Source organism: Geotrypetes seraphini, chromosome 4, assembly GCF_902459505.1.
Source record: "Geotrypetes seraphini chromosome 4, aGeoSer1.1, whole genome shotgun sequence".
Classification (NCBI taxonomy): domain Eukaryota; kingdom Metazoa; phylum Chordata; class Amphibia; order Gymnophiona; family Dermophiidae; genus Geotrypetes; species Geotrypetes seraphini.
In genome coordinates this window covers 324,956,258-324,978,087 of record NC_047087.1, presented here as the reverse complement: position 1 = coordinate 324,978,087, position 21,830 = coordinate 324,956,258, and the positions used below count along the sequence as shown (strand labels likewise).

General features: G+C 40.0%; 1 protein-coding gene across 1 annotated transcript in view; it reads left to right on the top strand.

Moving 5' to 3' along the window:
* Positions 1-21,830, top strand: part of CPXM2 (carboxypeptidase X, M14 family member 2) — a 258,848-nt gene that overhangs the window by 64,630 nt on the left and 172,388 nt on the right. Inside the window, exon 5 of the mRNA XM_033941873.1 lies at positions 10,211-10,295. Coding sequence (XP_033797764.1) covers positions 10,211-10,295 — 85 coding nt within the window. The remainder of the gene's footprint in view (positions 1-10,210; positions 10,296-21,830) is intronic.

Here is a 21,830-nt window from a genome sequence, read left to right as displayed (position 1 = left end):
CAAACAAAGGGAAATGTCATCGTCAAAACCATGTAAAATGGATGTGGCTGCTAGCTCATCTGCTGGTTTGAAAAGAACCAAACCGGATCCACCGACTCCTGAGAAATTGTCACCTGAAAAGAAAGCCACTACTGCAAGTGATATTGTATTAGATGAGCTTCGTGCTCTCAGGGAACTGACAACTAACCATTTTGAAACTACAAAGGAATTAAAGGATGACTTGGCTGAGATTAACACTTCATTATCCAATTTTCAGCTTCACATTGAAAAGCTTGAAGCACGTGCTGACGCTGCAACACTGGAAGCAGCACAGGCTCAGAGCCATATAGACAAACGTTTTAAAAAACTTGAACAGGACCTGGAGGATCTGGCTAACCGGAGCCACAGAAATAACTTGCGCATCATTGGTTTAAAGGAAGGAATTGAGGGATTTGACATGTCAGCCTTCCTACAGAAATGGTTGCCTAAAGTTTTATAATTAGAGCCTGAAACTGTTGTTGATATTGAACACTCTCATCGAGTGCCCTCCAGATTGAGTCAGAATCAATCTTCCCCACATCCAATCGTTGTTCGATTCCTCTGCTTTCAGCAAGCCCTGCATGTACTCACCACTGCTAGAACACATGCTGGATTGATCATTGATGGAAGGAAGATCTTCATTGTTCCTGATTTAGCCCAAACCACAGCTAGAAAAAGAAAGTCTTTTCTGGCTATGCGATCCAAGCTGAAATCTATGCATGCCCGATATAGATTACAATACCCTGCACTAATGATTGTGACCATCAATAATGCTACCAAAGTATTTGACTCACCCGAATTACTTCAGGCACACCTGGATCAAATTCTATCTCAGGGAATGGGAACCTGACTTTCTCTTCTTCACATACTAGTTCCCGTTGGCACTATCAACAGGCTCGACAGCTGAAAATGATCCGTTTCTCTTCAATTGTTGTTGACATTTTGTCTTCATCAACTAACTGAGTTCACTTTTTTACACAAAATATTTTTATCCCTATGTTTGGATCTTGATGTACTCTAAAGTTGTTAGTTTCATATAGGTATCTCTGGTGCATCCGCCACCATTTTGTAATGCTTTCCTCTACCCTTTGCTCTCTGGCTTTTTCCCACGCTTGCTATGACTCCATTTTCCCATAGCGGCTTTTGATCTGTTTTCGGTTTGTCTTTGTCTGATGGATCTTATTTATTGTACTGCTATTCTGTTCTTCTTACTTCTCCTAATACTAGATATCCGTATAGTTTCTTTCTGTGCACTCCTCCTCTTCTTCCCGTACTTACCTTTCTTGTTTCTTTGCACCTCTAACGTATTAATTGTTCTTCTCCTCTTGTCTGAGAAAAATCAAGAGACTATCGCATTGTGATCATGAACGATTCCTTACCCGTATCTTTTGGGGTTTTTTACCTTTTTGTCCTGTGTCTGTTTCCTTCCTTCCCCTATTGCTCAACTGTGGGCTACAGAGTCTTACTAAGTTCTAATTATGATCGTAAGTTTATCTACATTTTTCTTACAAGGGCTTTCTCGTGTTACACTTTAAAATGTTATTATTATGATTTTTGATTGCTTATACACACTTATAATGAATTGAATATTTCCTCTCTGACTTGTCTATTTATTTAACTCCTTTTTTTATTTGCGGTATCACACTCCGTTTATAGCTGTTTTGTTTCCCTACTTCTGTGTTTTCCTTCATCCTCTGTATGTCCTTCCGTCTTTCCTCGGCTGTTTGACTGTAGATCGTGGAGTTTTGTTGAATTTTTTATCACAGTTTTATTTATATTGCCTTTCTATATTAATTTTAATTCTTATTATTAGAGCTCTTGCTTTCTAATTGACTGTACCTTTATGATGTATTACCTATTATTTTTCCACCTCTGTTATTCATGCACTTTCTTTATATCATACGTTGTTGAGTTTTCAAAATGCCATCCCATATCCCTAATGAATTGTATGTGCTTTTCTGTCATATCACTGCTCATGATATTTCATCTCCGCTGTTACTCCCTAACTTGTTCTTAAGGTGTACTGTTGACCTCTTTTGCAATGAATTATACTCACTTGTCCCTCTCATGAATTCCGCAAACACCCTGACCGCGCCTATATTCATTCTTCCTCTTTATTATTTAATATGTTAAACTTTACGTCTTATCCCTTGCAAGTCATTTTATAATCATAAGTATAAGTTATATTGAATTTAACTGCCTATTCTTAGTATATGCTCTGAAATCAATTGTTTTACCATAGAAGTTGATTGTTTTAATGCCCATCTATATTATGAAGTTTTACATCTATCTATTCTATGTTCGTTCTCCCTCTTTTACTTGGTTTTAATTACATGATATGTTTTTTTTAACTTGATGATTTTGTTAGTCTTTATCTATCCCTTAAACTGCCTAATATTGTACTTTCATAACACCTTCCCACACTGTAACTCTTATACAGAATGAATTCCCTCACTAGATCCTTACTGCCTGGACCCCTCTGTTGCTTTATACTTAACTAAAACAATGAATTGCTCCTGGTTTTCCTCTATTAAGTCACATATTAACTGTCTTGTATATAATTGCAATGTCTCTTTTATTAATATTGCTTTAAATTCTATTAATTCTTGTTTTCAGCTCTAAATCTGATGAAATATTACTCTTGGTGCTACACATGATTGCAAGCAAAACATCTGTTTATTTTACTTATCCTATTAATTATTACTTAATTAACTACCTATATTAACTTATCTTTTATATTCACTTTCAATGAATTTTACTGTTCCATCAAACATATGATTGGTATTCCTATTCTATAAATTTTATATCACATGGTCTATTTCCCTGATGCTTTAGACTAAATTATTCTTTTCCAATACTCTGTCTCATCTTTACTTATCCCTACTATGTGAAGATTAAACTGCTGTACGTTGATGCCAATATCTCTGATTGCAATATATGTCTCTTAGTTGAATATATTAGTTGTTTTCAAACATTGATATTCTGGTATTTACATTAATGTCTTTTTTTTTCTCTCTGTCTGACCTCAATTGTTAAATTTCTATCACACCTTTTATATTTTGACTTTGATGTCAGAAATATCTTTTACCACTATATTCTACTGCTCTTTGGCTATTCGATTACTGGCTTTATTAACTAATGTCTTATCCATAGGAGGATGCCCTCTCTTCAGGCATCTCTTGTCTATCTGCTTTTCCTCCTATCTCTCTCAATCTTTACAATCCGGCTGAGCTTTTTTTTGCTCTTTATACCTTTCATTCTCTTTTTCCCTCAGAGGCCCCTCTCTCTTTTTCTTTCTTTCTTACTATTTCTTGGACTGCAGTACTATATATGTAAGAATGCTATCTTGCATTGCTATGGCTGACAATAAGGTATTCTCTAATCTTTCCTTTATATCTTGGAATGTTAATGTTATTAGTATTAGTTTTATCCTATCTTAATTTGTAAACCGTCTAGATACTTGTTGATGGTCGGTATATTAAAATTTAATAAAACTTGAAACTTGCCTGAGGCATCCAGTTAAGAGGAAGAAAATTATTTCTCATCTTAAAAAACTCAAGCCTTCCATTGTTTTTTTTATCTCTAATCTCTCCCTCTACTTAGGTACTAATAATTGGCTCACCCATATAGCTGAAGCTCCAGCGCTTGGTAGAAAGCATGGTGTAGCAATTTTGTCACATAAAGCTGTCCCCTTTCAACTTTTGGAAGCTAAACATGACACTGATGGCAGATGGTTAATAGTTAGGGCAAGTATTCTCTCACAGGAAGTTCTCCTTATTAACGTATATGCCCGTAATGTAGATTCTCCTGAATTTTTTACTCAACTGTTTTGCACCATAGCCGAGTTTGATACCCTTCCTCTCATTATAGCCAGTGACTTTAATTTACCTCTAGACACCTGGCTGGACAGACACTCTTCCAGTTTCGTTCTAAAGCTAATATTACCTTGAAATCCTTGCTTAAGCACTATGAACTAACAGAACCCTGGAGATTGCAACATCCAGATGACAGGGATTACATCTATTTTTCCTCTCCTCATAAAAGCTATTCAATAATTGATTATTTTCTTATTTCCTCCTCCCTACTACCCAATCTACTTACCACTGCCATCAACTCTATTGTAATCTCTGATCATGCTCCTATATCGCTTGACCTGAGATGGGATACTATAGCCCCCGACTAGGTCCCCCTTTGGCGATTACCCAATCATCTTCTATCCGATGAATCTGTTCAACAGCGGATCTCTAAATTTATCGACAAATTCTTTCAGTTCAATAACACTGATTCGTTGGATCCTCTAATTATATGGGAGGTCTTTAAGGTCTCATTACGAGGTGAATTGATTTCTTGTCAAGTGTTCAAACTAAAGCAGGATAGAAAAGAGCAACACAATCTTGAACTTCGAATCAAGAATCTTTAACATGATTTTTTTCTCTAATGATAAAACTCTTCTGCCCCAAATATATAAATTAAAATATTCTTATAATAAATTAGCCACCATGGCAGCACAGCAAGATATATTCACCACCTCCACTAAATATTATATGGAGATGAATAAAAGTAGCAAAATGCTTGCTAATTATCTTAAACAAAAACGAACTAAAGTACAGATCTCCTCTATTAAAGCTTCAGATGGGAAACTCCTCTCTTCGCACTTCGACATCTCACAAGCTTTCCATGATTTTTATTCTCAGCTATACTCCTCTGAAATTACTCCACAATCACCTCGTGCTGAGGAATTTCTGGCCACCTTACAGTCACCTAAACTTGACTCATCAGATATAGAAGAGCTAAAATGCCTCTTTGACACATCAGAAACTCTTTTAGCTATAAAACATCTATCTTCTGGCAAATCGCCTGGAGCTGATGGTATTACAGTAGAATTTTATAAACTCTTTCATGATAAACTATCTCATACACTTACAATTTTATTTAACTCCTTAAATCCGCAAAGTGTATCAAACAGTCACTTTCTTGATGCTGTTATTACTGTTATACCAAAACCTGGTAAAGACCCCCAGCTAATTTCGAACTACAGACCTATTTCTTTACTTAATGCTGATTACAAAATATATGCTACTATCTTATCCACTAGACTACAACGATTAATAGGTTCGCTTATTTCCTCTCATCAAGTGGGTTTTATGCCAGGACGGCTTATAACGGACAACTCCCGTCTCTTTTTCCATCTTGCTTCTATTGCACATTCCTCCAAAGATTCCTGTATAGCTCTTTCACTGGATGCCGAAAAAGCATTCGATAGAGTTGAATGGTCTCATCTCTTTCAAATGATGCACTGGTTTGGTTTTCCTCCTCAATGTATTAATTATGTTAAAATCCTTTATTCCTCTCCTAAGGCCTCCATAATAGCAAATAACTCTTAGCGACTTAAGAAGATAAGAACATAAGAACATAAGAATTGCCGTTGCTGGAACAGACCAGTGGTCTATCGTGCCCAGCAGTCCGCTCACGCGGTGGCCCTTTGGACAAAGACCAGTGTCCTTACTGAGACTAGCTTTACCTGCGTATGCTCTGGTTCAGTAGGAACTTGTCTAACTTTATCTTGAATCCCTGGAGGGTGTTTTCCCCTATAATAGCCTTCGGAAGAGCATTCCAGTTTTCTACCACTCTCTGGGTGAAGAAGGACTTCCTTATGTTTGTATGGAATCGATCCCCTTTTAACTTTAGAGAGTGCCCTCTCGTTCTCTCTATCTTGGAGAGGGTGAACAACTTGTCTCTATCTACTAAGTCTATTCCCTTCATTATCTTGAATGTTTCTATCATGTCCCCTATGTCTCCTCTTTTTAAGGGAGAAGAGGCCCAGTTTCTCTAATCTCTCACTGTACAACAACTCCATCGCCTTAACCATTTTAGTTGCTCTTCTCTGGACCTTGAGTAGTACCGTGTCCTTAATGTACGGTGACAATTGCAGGACGCAGTATTCCAGGTGAGGGCGTACCATGGCCCGGTACAGTGGCATGATAACCTTCTCCAATCTGTTCGTGATCACCTTCCTTTATGTTGCATAGAGGCATTAGACAAGGTTGCCCCCCTCTTACCTTATCTTTTTAATATTGTTCTTGAACCCCTTCTCCTAGTAGTTAACGCCTGTAAAAATATCTCTGGTATTCTTTATAATAATCTGGAATACAAATTAACGGCATATGCAGATGATGTGCTATTTTATCTTACTAAACCGGATCAATCTCTACCTGCCCTTTTTGATTTAATAGGCTCTTTCTCTCTCTTTTCTGGCTACAAAATCAACCAACATAAGACCGAAGTGTTAACACTTAACACACATTCGCATCCGGCTTTGGCCCAACTTTTCCGTCTTCTCTGGTCCCCTTCATGTATGAGATATTTGGGAATTGATTTATATACTACTTTGCCTGCCACAATACACCACAATAGTGAAAAACTTATTGAGCACTTTAAGACTTTGTTACATTCGTGGCATCCTCTTCATCTTTCCTAGTGGGGCAGAATTGAAACTATAAAAATGATTATAGCCCCTAAGATAAACTTTATCCTTAGTATGATCCCACGGCTATTTCCAGCCTTGTTTTACAAAACATTAGACAAGCATATATCATCTTTTATATGGAGTCAAAAACTGCCGAAGATTGCTCTTAAAAAACTCAAAGCCTCCAAGGCTGTAGCAGGAGTATTATTACCTGACTTTTTGTCTTATCACAAGGCCTTTATTTTGCAACAATCTAGCCACTGGTTCCCATTGACGTCCAGTTATTGTCCTCTGTGGTTACAACTTGAACACTCCCTCTGTACCTTCTCTCCTTCGTTAATTGCGCTGTTGACGTCTCACATGACACTTCATGAGATCAACCTTATCATCTCACAATCTGTTTCTTGTCTACTTGAATTAGGCAAATTGCTGGAAGTACCTGTCAGTTCTTCTTCCTCAATTTCCCTCTGGCATAATCCACGATTCCTAATTGACAAAGCACCAATCTTCTGGCCTACTTGGGCTAAATTAGGGATTTGATCCCTTACTGACATTTGTACGCCAACTCTACAACTCTTGACGTTTGCAGAACTATGTGACAAATTTGCCCTCCCAGCCTCTGCTTTCTACCAGTGGTTACAACTTACAACTGTAATCACAAAATCAAAAATCTTAAATTCTATGGTACCTGGAACCCCTTCTTTGATCTCATACTACTCTCTACTTATCATGACAGGTCATGTAGCATCCAAACTATATAAATTACTTACCACTCCTTAGTCGAACACAAATGCTTCACTACTTAAAGTATGGGAACTAGATATAGGGCACTAGATATCAGATAGACAATGGACGACCTTATGGTCCACTATCATCAGAACCATTTCCTCTGCAAACTTGGCCCAATCTATGTTTTTATTGCATCATAGAACTAATTGGACACCCCAAAAGCTTCATATTGCTGGTCTTCTTCCTTCAAATAAATGTTGGAACTGCAAGTCTCTACATGGCACCTTACTTCATATGCTGTATGAATGTCCTCTTCTTCAATCCTTCTGGTTGGACGTATGGTCCATATTTTGACTGATTTTTAACATTCATACTGATCTTTCTCCATCTACTATTTTCCTGAAATCGGCAGCACCTATGCTTAATATACCTCAAACCCAACATGCTTTATTCGATACACTTCTTATAATAGCATTAAGACTCATACTTTACAACTGGAAGTCTTTTGGTTTCAATCTGTACTACTCCAACATAAATGTGAAATGTTGATCTCTACTTACACACCTTCGTCTTCCATGGTATATCTTAAATGGTCTACCTTTATGGCTTATCTGAATTCTCTATAGTTTATCTTTCTCACTTTCTTCACTTACTGTCTCCTTTTCTCTTTCTTCCCTTTCCTTCTTTTCCTCCTTTATATCCCCCCCTTTTTTTTCCAACCTCTCTTCCTTGGACAGTCTTTCCTTCCTACCAACATTACTCTTTTCCTCTTCCCTTTTTATTTCTTCCTTTTCCTCCCTTGTCTCATTACCCTCCTTTTACTGCCTCCCCCTGTTAGTACTATGACAGTAAAATATTGAATATTATACTTGCCTTTACCATTATAAATGGAAAATGTTTTTTCACTATTAACTCTCATGATTGTTCATTGTTGTTCTTACATCATCTGTACTCCCTTTTATCTTTTTGTATTTTACAAAAATTCAATAAATTTTCAAGTTAAAAAAAAAAGATAATGATACACTCCATATCTTGAAAGCAGTGTTTTGTCTGTAACATTGGCCATATATCTTTTATTTTCCTACCAAGCTTTTGTGCTACTGAAGAGAATTTAAGAATGCAAAGAATCTTGTCATTAGTTTTCTTAACGTGATATTCTAACAGTTGATCACGTGGGCTATATCGCGCCCATTTATAGGCTTTTAACACTGCTGATTTTGGGTAAACCCTTTCATAGTACCGCTGCTTAAGACCTTCTGCTTGTGTTTTAAATTCTTTTGTAGTCTGACAAATATGTTGGAAGCGAAAGAACTGAGATGTGGGCAAATTGTTCTTGAAAGGACTTGGGTGCATACTAGAACATAAGAATAGCCTTACTGGGTCAGACCAAGTCCATCAAGCCCAGTAGCCCGTTCTCAAGGTGTCTAATCCAGGTCACTAGTACTTGGCCAAAACCCAAGGAGTAGCAACATTCCATGCTACCGATCCAGGGCAAGCAGTGGCTTCCCTCATGTCTTTCTCAATAACAGACTATGGACTTTTCCTCCAGGAACTTGTCCATATCTTTCTTAAAATCAGCTACGCTTAACTATTTTCAGCTATGACATTAACTGAAGAGCTAGGGATATTGCTATACACAGGAAGGGCCATACATGCTCACAACGCCCCACAAAGTTCTGAGATGTGGGAGAGCAGTTCCCTCCTGGCAGCACTGAATGATACCATCCGCTTGTGTGCATGATTAATTCTGCTTTCTACGAAAACATGTTTTACACACTCCTTCCCAATTAAATGTATACTAAATGTATGCTGAACTATATCCACTCTTTATATGTGAACTTAAGATGACCAAATTGTATGCTAAACTTAACTTGACCATTTATTTTTTTCAACAAAAGGGGACATCTATTAATTGTCAGTCCTGCCCCCAATCCCGCCCTACCCCTGCCCCAATCCCACCCTAGCCACGCGCCCAATCCCACCCCCAATTTCTTCCATTCATTTTTCATGTATACGTAATATATTATTAATTCTTAATGGTAACCATAAATTTTTTAAAAAACACAAAGCATACTATACACAGAGAAAATGTTAATTATCATTTATATTTAGGGGTTTTTCAAAAGATGTCAAGGCAGATGACTATAAAATATGCAATGTCACCTCAGTAACTATAGAAAAATAGACAAATATAGTGCAAAATGTAGACTCATGTATGTATAATATGTATCCGCTATGTATATTGTCAGTTTCGTTTTATTGTTCTTTATTGATATTGTACATCGCTTAGTAATTTTAATAAGCGATTAATCAAATACATTAATAAACTTGAAACTTGAAACTTTGTCCCACCCCCACCCTGAACCCTACCTCCTTCCCTCTCTGCCGCGGGAAAAAAAAGCCTCCCTCCTTCCTTTTCCCCAGTCCGCCGCCGCTGCTGTCTTACCTCCCTACTACTGCTGCTGCTGCTGCTAATCGTCGACAAGAAGTCTGGCCCAGCACGTCCTCTCTGACATCAGAATTGACATTGGAAAGAAGACTTCTTGTCGGCAATTAGCAGCAGCAGCAGTAGCAGGGAGGTAAGGCAGCAAAGGATTGGGGGAAAGGAAGGCTTTTTTTTTTTTCTTTTGCGTGGCAGGGAGGGACAGGAAGCGATCGCCTGTCCTGTTGTCCCTGCGCACAGCTTCGGGACATTTCAGCTGTGTGTGGGGACAACGGGACAGGGGGGTCTGAAAACGGGATGGTCCCGTCAAAACGGGACGCATGGTCACCTTAGCTAAACTTGACTCTGTATATGTTAGAGTCAACGATCAAACTGTGCTGTACACATGTAAATTTATAACCTGCATTATGTATGTCAACCTTGTAACACGTTCTGAGCTCATTGGGGAAGACAGGTTATAAAAGTAACCAAATAAAATAAATGAGCAGCATTGTCTTTGCAGAAATAAAGCTCATTTTGCACTGAATAAATCCAGGTCTTCCTCACTTTTTCAGGAGTGACTGGGTCACATCATACAGAGTGATGGTCAGTAATGACAGCCATACCTGGATCACCATCAAAAATGGGAGAGCAGACAGGGTGAGTACCAAAAGGAGTGAACGATTCTGGGAAGAGTTTGAGGTATGGGGATGAGGGAGAGGAGAATGCACCAGGATGATAAAGGAGATGGAACTTCTCTCATATGAGGAAAGACTAGAGAGGTTAGGGCTCTTACAGCTTGGAAAAGAGATGGCCGAGGGGAGATATGATTGACTCATTTAGAGCACTGGTCTTTGACCAAAGGGCCGCCGCGTGAATGGACTACTGGGCACTATGGACCTCTGGTCTGACCCTGCAGCAGCAATTCTTATGTTCTTATGTCTACTAAATTCTGAGTGCTTGTAGAATGGGTACAAATGGCTCGATTTCTTACTACATCAAGGTTTACAAAGACTAGGGGATACTCGATGAAGTTACAGAGTATTACTTTTAAACCCAATAGGAGGAAATATTTTTTCACTCAGAGAATAGTTAAACTCTAGAACACATTGCCAGAGGATGTGGTAAGAGCAGTTAATATAGCTGGTTTTATAAAAGGTTTGGACAAGTTCTTGGAAGAAAAGTCCATAGTCTGCTGTTGAGACAGACATGGAATGGTAGCATGGAATGCTGCTACTATTTGGGGTTTTGCTAGGTACTTGCGACTTGGATTGGCCAGTCTGGAGGGCCTCTGCGCATGTGTGGATGTCAGCGTGATGATGTCACGCATGCATATGATGTCATCAAAGTGATGTCCATACACTTCTGGGTGCCTCGATCCATGGCCCCAGCTCAAAAAAGTTTGAAAGACACTGCTCTAGGGTATACATATTCAGGGTTTCCAGCTTCAACATCGACCTGGGGCATGAACACCTTCTTTCTTCTACTGGTCATGCCTCTCTCTATAATAATAATAATAATAATAATAACTTTATTCTTGTATACCGCAATACCATGGAAGTTCAGTGCGGTTAACAATAGAAGAGACTGTACATTTACAGCGATGATACATATTACAGTGTTGTTACATTTACAGAGATGTTACATAAATAGCAGTAATAAAAAGGCATATACAGCCTAGCATCCTTCTGGCAACAGCCACCATTTTCTCAAACTGTTTTTTCACCTTTAGATCTTCAGACACTATCACCCCAAGGTCCCTCTCCCCATCTGTGCACATCAGCCTCTCACCTCCCAGCACATATAGCTCCTTCCGATTTCTAAACCTCAAATGCATTACTCTGCATTTCTTTGCGTTGAATTTTAGTTGCCAGATATTGGACCATTCCTCTAACTTTTGCATATCCTTTTATATCTTGTAGTACTTGAATATTGGAGAGTGGCCAATATGAAATCAATTTTTAAAAAGGGATCCAGCGGAGATCTGGGAAATTACAGATTAGTAAGCCTGACTTCAGTGCTGGGCAAAATAGTGGAAACAATTATAAAAAATAAAATTGTGGAACATAAAGACAAACATGATGTGGGACAGAGTCAGCATGGGTTCAGCCAAGGGAGATCTTGCCTCACCAATTTGCTTGACTCCTTTGAAGGTGTGAATAAACATATGGATAAAGGTGAATTGGTTGATGTACGTCCATGAGGAAATAGAGTCTGTTAGGGATGGAGAAACAGAAGCTAATGTTAAACTAGAGTCCCTCTGGATGAAGATTCCTGGACAAAAAGAAGCAGACACACAAATTGGCCTCTATTATCGACCCCCGGGACAGAATGAGGAAACAGACAAAGAAATGATGGAAGAAATTAGTCGTAGATCTAGATCAGGAAATGTAACGATCATGGGAGACTTCAACTTTCTGGGGATAAACAGGAATTTGGGAACGTCAAGCTGCGGCAGGGAGATAAAATTCCTAGAATTGATAGGAGATTGCTTCCTTGAACAAATGGTAGCAGAACCGACAAGAGGAAACACAATCCTTGACTTGGTCATAAATGGCATTACTGGGAAGACAGCAGATGTAGAAGTTATGGCCCCGCTGGGGACAAGTGATCACAATATGATCAATTATACCATTGGCATCGGAAGGGAGAAACCAATCAAGACTAAAGCCACGACCTTTAACTTCAAAAAAGGGAATTACATGACAGCATGAGAACCATGGTTAGAAAACTGCTCAAGAAGGGCAAAGCAAAAATCCAAACAGTTGAGCAAGCATGGTCTCTACTGAAAAACACCATCACAGAAGCACAGAATATCCACATACCAAAGATATCCAAAGGAAGGCGAAAAAAGAATAAAGGAGAACCAGCTTGGTTATCCAAAGAGGTTAAGGATGCAGAAAGGGAAAAGAGGAACTCGTTTAAAAAATGGAAACGGGAAAAAACAGTGGAGGCCTGGAACTGTCACAAAATCGATCAGAAAAAGTGTCATAAAGTGGTAAGAGATGCCAAAAAAGTCTATGAAGAAAAGATAGCGCAAGAAGCCAAAAACTTCAAGCCCTTTTTTAGATATATAAAGGGGAAGAAACCAGCAAGAGAGGCAGTGGGCCCTCTCGATGACCAAGGAAGGAAAGGGTCAATCAAAGATGACAAACAAGTAGCCGATAAGTTAAATGCATTCTTTGCCTCTGTCTTCACAAATGAGGACACTACAACAATGCCAGACACAGGGAAGATATTCACCGGAGGCATAGAGGAAAGCCTCGAAACAGTAGATGTGGAGTTGGACATGATATACTTTCAGATTGACAAACTAAAAAGTGATAAATCCCCTGGACCGGATGGAATTCACCCGAGAGTATTAAAGGAACTTAAGGTTGAAATTGGCGAACTATTGCAATCCTTAGCTAACATGTCAATTAGAACCGGGCAAATACCAGAGGACTGGAGGATAGCAAATGTCATCCCAATTTTCAAAAAAGGATCAAGAGGTGAACCAGGAAACTACAGACCTGTGAGTCTCATATCAGTTCCTGGGAAGATAATCGAAGCACTAATTAAAGACAACATTGTACAACATTTGGAAGATTACAACTTAATAAGGGCTAGTCAACACGGCTTTAGGAAAGGGAAGTCATGTCTGACAAATTTACTTCAATTCTTTGAGAAGGTGAACAAACAATTGGATAGTGGAAATCCAGTGGATATAGTTTACTTGGATTTCCAGAAAGCATGTGACAAGGTTCCACATGCAAGGCTTATGAGAAAACTACTGAGCCATGGAATAGGAGGAGAAGTGCACAGATGGATTGGCAAATGGCTCGAGAATAGAAGGCAATTCTCGGACTGGGAGAGAGTGACCAGCGGCGTGCCCCAGGGTTCAGTTCTTGGGCCTATCTTGTTTAATATTTTTATAAACGACCTTGAAGAGGAAACAACATGCAATGTAACAAAGTTTGCAGATGATACAAAAATATGTCAGGTAGTTGGCTCTCTAGGGGACTGCGAGGATCTCCAGAAGGATCTAAACCAGCTGGAAACTTGGGCGAAAAAGTGGCAGATGAATTTTAACATAGATAAATGCAAGGTTATGCATCTAGGAAAGAAAAACAAAGAGCATGAGTATAAGATGCTGGGGGTGACATTAGCCAAATGCGAACAAGAAAGGGATTTGGGGGTACTGATAGACAGAACCCTAAAGCCTTCGGCTCAATGTGTGGCGGCGGCGAAGAAAGCAAACAGGATGTTGGGCATGATTAAGAAGGGGATCACGAGCAGATCGGAAGAGGTCATAATGCCACTTTACAGAGCAATGGTCAGACCTCACTTGGAATACTGTGTCCAACACTGGTCCCCATACCTAAAGAAGGATATAATTCTGCTAGAGAGGGTGCAGAGGCGAGCCACGAAACTAGTCAAAGGTATGGAAAATTTGAGCTACGAAGAACGCCTCAGAAAACTGGGACTATTCACCCTCGAGAAGAGAAGATTGCGAGGGGATTTGATAGAGACTTTTAAAATATTAAAGGGATTTGATAAAATAGACCAGGAAACAGCATTACTAACATTTTCGGAGGTGACACGGACAAGGGGTCATAGCCTGAAACTGAGTGGTAGCAGGTTTAGGACAAATGTTCGGAAGTTCTGTTTCACACAGCGAGTGGTTGGCGCTTGGAATGCTCTCCCGGAGGAGGTTGTGGCGGAGACTACTGTTCCGAGTTTCAAGCGCAAGTTGGATGCACACCTTCTTACAAATCATATTGAGGGATACGGGAAATCCGGGTCTATAAAAAGGAGTACCTAAATGGGCCACCGCGTGTGCGGATCGCCGGACAAGATGGACCACAGTCTGTTCCGGTGAAGGCATTTCTTATGTTCTTATCTAGATTTTTAGAAAGCTTTTTAACAAAGTTCCACATGAGAGGCTCCTGAAAAATTAGAGTCATTGGATAGGATGCAATGTTCAGTTGTGGATTAAGAATTGGTTATAGGACAGAAGGTAGGGTTAAATTACCATTTTTCTCAATGGAGGAGGGTAAATAGTAGAGTGCTGTGGGGATATGTACTGGGACCAGTGCTATTTAACTTATTTATAAATGATCTGGGAATTGGAATGACAAGTGAGGTGATTACGTCGGTAGATGACACTAAACTGTTCAAAGTTGTTAAAACACTTGTGGACTATGAAAAATTGCAGGCAGACTTTAGGAAATTGGAAGACTGGATGTCCAAATGGCAGATGAAATTTAATGGGGACAAATGCAGTGATGAACATTGGGAAGAATAACCCAAATCATAGTTACCAGATGCTAGGGGTCAGCGCTCAAGAAAAAGATCTGGGTCATTATAGACAGGACCCTTAAACCATCCACTCAATGTGCAGTGGGAGGTAAAAAAGCAAACAAGATGCTAGAAAAGGGATGGTAAATAAGAATGTTATAATGCCTCTCCATCTAAGGAAATACTTTTTTACAGAAAGGGTGGTAGATGTGTGGAACAGTCTCCTGGAAGTGAGAGTGGAGACAGAGATTGTTTCTGAATTCAAGAAAGCCTGGGCTAGGCACTTGGGATCTCTTAGAGAGAATGGTTATTGCGGATGGGCAGATTGGATGGGTGTGTGGCGTACTGGTTAAAGCTACAGCCTCAGCACCCTGAGGTTGTGGGCTCAAACTAAAGTAAATGCTGCTTAGTTTACCTCATTGGAATGACTACGAGATGGCATTGTATTTTCCAAAACAGACAATATTTTTATTGTTAGTATAAAGACTTACAAAATTACAGCAGCAAAGACATAGCAGAAGAAATATATTGTCAGTTCAGAATATGCAATGGAGAGTAGAACTTACAACCATATGCCGAACAGGGGGCTAGCACACCAGCTGGCATAAGCAAGTAAATCTCTCTGGCTCTACCTGTGGTGCATGTTTTTTTATACAGAGAAATTCTTCCTTTGTTCCAAAAAGCACATCCCCGAACTCTGGTCATGTACTTCCCTATTGGTACAAAAATGTATACCTAACTATTCCTCCCCCCAGTCCATGCCTCTCTCACTTGTGGAGGAGTGTGTGGTGCAGTGGTTGGATCTACAGCCTCAGCACCCTGGGGTTGTGGGTTCAAAACCCCGCGCTGCTCCTTGTGACCCTGGGCAAGTCACTTAATTCTCCACAGCCCCAGGTACGTTAGATAGATTGTGAGCCCACCGGGACAGATAGGGAAAATGCTTGAGTACCTGATTGTAAAAAAACCGCTTAGATAACCTTGATAGGCGGTATATAAAATCCTAATAAACTTGAACTTGAAACTTCTCCCTCCCCAGGAGGAGGGGCCTGAGCAGAAACAAAATTCATTGTGAACTTTCTTCCTCCAGCTCTGAGATCCTTATCACCTTGTAGATGCTAATTTGTGGTTTTACAATGCTGTAATAATAATAATAATAATAATAACTTTATTCTTGTATACCGCATTACCATGGAAGTTCTATGCGGTTAACAGAAGAAGAGACTGTACATTTACAGCGATGTTACAATTTCGTTAAGGTTAGATTTACATTTTGGATGGTACAAATTCGGTCAGGTTACCTTTACATTTTTTTGGCAATAAATATGCTGTGAAGTTATTTTGGCAGTTAGGTTATATGTTCAGAACGGTTACAATTGCTATAGTTAGATACAGCAGCGTTACAGATTGCAGTGTTGCATGAGGTAGTAAGGGTTTAGGGGGAGAGGTCAGGAGGGGAGGGGGAGGAGGGAGGGTTGATCAGAGGAATTTGTCAAAGAGGTAGGTTTTGGTTAACTTCCGGAATGTTTGATAGTGGGGGGAAATGGAGATAAGGGTAGAGAGGCATTTGTTCCATTTGCCCGCTGTACATCTTCAGGATGGCGACCTAGTAGATAGTCTTATGCAGAAAGTTGGCAAGGGTGACCTTTCAACACCCCAGCTGTGCTTGGTTCCCATAACTTGCTTCAGAGACAGGCAGCAAATGTCCAGTCTGGTTAAAAGTGCTGTCTTGGTACCAAGCTCCCTCATCTCTCTACTCCCCCGTCATCCTGCAGGGATTGTTGCTTGTTATAAATGTTTTATGGCTTTTCAAGGTGCCTTGCATATGTGAAGTCATACAGCACTGATAACAGCTCAGCAGAACCTTGGAGAAGTATCCTTCCAGCAGGGAATGGAGACAGGAACTTTGCAGCAAAGGCCAGCTGGGTTAGCATTTCAAAAGATACATGTGTTCACAGACAGCAAGGTACAGGCTGGGCCATCTGGTTAGCTTGAAAGGAAAGCTGGTATAGGCTATGGGAAAATATATGTTAAAAATGTCTGCAGTGTCCAGCATACACAAATGAGGCCAGTATGTTCAGTTTATCCATCTGTATGTCCAGGTTATCCATCTCAAAACCCATGCTGCTCCTTGTGACCCTGGGCAAGTCACTTAATCCCCCCATTGCCCCAGGTACATTTGATAGATTGTGAGCCCACCAGGACAGATAGGGAAAAATGCTTGAGTACCTGAATAAATTCATGTAGACCATTCTGAGCTCCCTTGGGAGAACAGTATAGAAAATAGATTAAATAAATAAACTAAACTAAACTAAACCTTAGGTTTATATACCGCATCATCTCCACAATCGTAGAGCTCGGCACGGTTTACAGGAGTTGAGAGAGAGAAGAACTCCATGAAGGTTAAAGGGTATAGAGAAAGGGTGATTGGGGGGCTTACGATGCCAAAGATGGGGTAAGTATTACATTTTTGAAAACAGCCAGGTTTTCAGATGCTTGCGGAAGAATTGGAGAGAGCTCAGGGTCCGGAGGGGGGAGGTAAGGTTGTTCCAGAGCTCAGTGAGTCTGAAGGGGAGGGAGGTCCCTAGTTTTCCTGCGCGGGAAATGCCTTTTAATGAAGGAAAGGATAATTTAAGTTTGTCAGTGGGTCTGGTGGTATTAAGATTTAAGGAGTTCCAGGAGAGTGGGATGAAGGGAGGGAGGATGCCATGGAGGATTTTGAAAGTTAGACAGGTGCATTTAAAGTGGACCCTGGCGATAATCGGAAGCCAGTGGAGCTTGGACAGGAGCGGTGAGACATGGTCGAATTTGTATACCGCATCATCTCCACATTTGTAGAGCTCGGCACGGTTTACAGGAGATGGGATAGAAAGGAACTACAATGAAAGGTAGAGGTTTACAGGAGATGGGAAAGAAAGGAGCTACAATGAAGGGTTAGAGGACCAAGTCTGAAGAGTTGTTTGAGGGCTTAGGATGTCATACATGGAAAAAGAATCAGATTTTTGAGAATAGCCAGGTCTTCAGATGTTTGCGGAAAAGTTGGAGGGAGCTCATGTTCCGTAGAGGGGAGGAAAGGTTGTTCCAGAGCTCAGTGATTCTGAAGGGAAGGGAGGTCCCTAGTTTTCCTTTATGGGAGATGCCTCTTACTGAGGGGAAGGATAGTTTTAATTTGTGGGTGGATCTGGTGGTATTAGGATTTGAGGAGTTCCAAGAAAGAGGGATACATGGAGGGAGGATCCCATGTAGGATTTTGAAAGCTAAACAGGTGCATTTGAAGTGGACCCTGGTGATTATCAGTAGCAGTGAAGCTTGGACAGAAGCGGAGAGACATGGTCAAATTTACTTTTTGCGAAAATCAGCTTGGCCGCAGCATTCTGAATCCGCTGGAGTCTATGAAGGTTTTTCTTAGTTAGGCTTAAGTAGATAGAGTTGCAATAGTCCAATCTGGAAAGGATGATGGATTGGACAAGGACGGTAAAGTGATTTTGATGGAAACAGGATCTAACTTTCTTCAGCATGTGAAGGCTGAAAAAGCATTTTTTTACCAAGGAATTGAGGTGGTCGTTGAAGGACAATGTAGAATCAATAGTGATGCCCAGAACATTGCTTGAGAACTCAAGCTGCAGAGTGGAGCCATAGGGCAGAGAGAAGGAGGAGGGTAGTTGGTTAAGTTTTGGACCAAGCCAAAGGAGTCTTGTTTTGGACTCGTTTAGTTTCATTTGAACAATACGGGCCCAGGATTGGAGGTTTGTTATACTGGAGGCTATGTTCTCAGAAAGGTTGGTGAGGTTCGAATCAGTCTCCAGGAGGACGAGGATGTCATCAGCATAAGTGTAAATAGTTTCAAGGGGGATAGGTGGAGGAGTTTTAGGGAGGTCTTGTAAATGTTGAAAAGGATGGGAGATAGAGGTGAACCTTGCAGGACTCCACATAATGGTTTCCAGGGGGAGGATGAGGTGCCATTCATGTTGACAGCGTAAGAACGAGAACGTAGGAATTTTGAGAACCAGTCAAGGACTGTGGAGTTAATACCTATCTCAGAGAGTTGGTATACGAGAATGTCGTGATGGACAATGTCGAAAGCGGCGGAAAGGTTGAATTGTAGGAGAACGGCAAACTTATTTCGAGAATGAAGTTGTTGAACCTTTGAGATCAATGAGGTCAATAGGGATTCGGTGCTGAAGTTGTCTGTCTCAATAACGTTTCTATGTATTGCTCCATGGTGCGACCTCACCTTAAGTATTGTGTTCTGGTCGCCTTAGCTCAAAAAGATATAATGGAACTAGAAAAGATTCATAGAAGAACAACTAAGATGATAAAGGGGATGGAACTCTTCTTGTGTAAAGAAAGACTACACTCTCGAAGAGCGTAGGGAGAAGGGAGACATGATTGAGACATTTAAGTACATCACGGGACGGGTCGAGGTGGAAGATGATATCTTTCTTCTCAGGGGACCCTCGACCACAAGAGGACATCCGCTCAAACTCAGGGGAGGGAAGTTTCGTGGAGACGTCAGGAAGTACTTCTTCACGGAGAGAGTGATCGAGCATTGGAACAAGCTTCCAGTGCAGGTGGTCGAGGCACGCAGCATCCCAGACTTCAAGAACAAATGGGATACCTATGTGGGATCCCTACAAGGTCATGCCAAGGGATAGGGTCACTAGGACTTGAATGAGCGGGTCAGTAGAGTGACAGTATAATTACAATTATACTTTAGGGGGTCAGAAGACTTAAGAGGGTGGGTAAATAGTGTGGGCAGACTTGATGGGCTATAGCCCTTATCTGCCGTCATCTTTCTATGTTTCTATGTTTCTAAAGAAGTTAGAGCTCTTCAGTTTGAAAAAGAGACAGCTGAGGGGAGGTATAATTAAAGTCTACAAAATCCTGAGTGGTTTAGATCAGGTTCAATTGGATCGAAAGACCCTAGGACACTCAATGAAGTTGCAGGGAAATACTTTTAAAACCAATAGGAGGAAATATTTGTTCACTTGGAGAATAGTTAAGCTCTGGAACGTGTTACCAGAGGTTTTGGTTAGAGCAGTTAACATAACTGGTTTTATGAAAGGTTATTGAGACAGACATGGGGGAAGTCACTGCTTGCCCTTGATTGGTAGCATGGAATGTTGCTATTATTTGAGTTTTTGCCAGGTACTAGTGACCTGGATGGTATACTGGGCTAGATGGACCTTTGTTCTGACCCAATAAGGCTATTCTTATGTTCTTATGGTCACAAAAGCAAAGTCTGAGGGGAATGATAGCCATTTGTTATACTTTTGTGACATAGGCAATTAAGAAAGTACACATTACAAGGACCAAAAACCAATGTAAAAATTTGTTACATATTGTAATAATCTACAGGGTCTATAATATTGATAAAAAACAGGGTCTATGTAGTATTGATAAAAAATAATGTATGGATAATAACCCATGGGATCTCCAGTGATAATGACAGAAAACTGCTATGATTTTTTTTTTCAAATTCTTTATTCATTTTTCCATCTTACATCAAGTACACAATAATATATCAGTTAAAACTTGTATACTGTACATCACTTGAATTTCCTTATAATATCATCGTAAATACATAAATTTATACCCCCCCACCCTTCCCTCAAATATTTTAAACAAAAAATATCGTATAAATAGTATATTCTTATCTATTGATTAAACCTTTAATAAAACTTTATACCATCCCCCCTCCCCCTATGTATAAATGTACTTTCAGTGGAAAATGGTGTCTAATCATTGCAATAACTTGTCAATGGCCCCCAAATCTTTTTTAAATTATTATAGTTCCCTCTTTGTATGGCAATTGTTCTTTCCATTTTGTAAAAGTGGCACAATGAATTCAACCAGAAGGTATAGTTAAGTCTACTGTAATTTTTCCAATTACTGGTGATATGTTGTATGGCGACTCCTGTCATAATCAATAAAAGTTTATTGTTACTTGATGAAATTTGACTCTTTGTTCTTATTGACATACCAAACATGATTGTATCATATGATAATGCTACATGGTTTTCTAGTAAACAATTAATTCGAGACCAAATTGATTTCCAAAATGCCATGATACAGTGACAATAGAATATTAAGTGATCTAAATTCCCTGCTTCCAGATTACAATGCCAGCATCTATTAGACTTAGAGCTATCTAACTTTTGTAATCTAACTGGGGTCCAAAATACTCTATGTAAAAGGAAAAACCAAGTTTGTCTTGTACGGTGTCCGCATCTATATCTCATTCTCAGTGGCGTACCTAGCATATGTGATACCCGGGACCCATCATTTTTTGGCATCCCCCCCCCCCATCTATACGAAAAATATGATTTTTAGTAACAAGCCACATGTCACACATGAGTACCTAGGAAAAGGCAGCATCTTACAAACTGCAGTGAGCAGTACATCAATACACCCATTGTAAAACTAAACAAGCCAGACCAGTGCAGATCAATCCTACACCGTCAATCCTAACAGAAAACCATGTCTTTCAAACACAGAACACCTTCGCCTAGTATGCAATATGTCATCACAAACTAACCCCGCCCCCTTTTACAAAACTGTAGTGTGGATTTTAGCCACGGTGGTAACAGCTCAGACGCTCATAGAATTCTGAGCATCAGAGCTGCTATCACCACGGCTGGCGCTAAAAAATGCTCCACAGTTTTGTAAAAGGGGGGGATAAAATAAAAATACATAGACAAAGGTTAAATTGAACCAGCAAGAAGCTGGACTCGGCATACAATGCAACACCAAAGAAACAGTGACACATGTCTCCTAAAGCAATAAATAAATAGAAAATTTTTGTTCTACCTTTGTCTTCTCTGGCTTCTGCTTTCCTCATCTTCTTGTTACTCTCTTCCTTCCATCCACTGTCTCTCTTCTCTCTGCATCTTCCATTTGCTCTGTTACTGTGCCTCT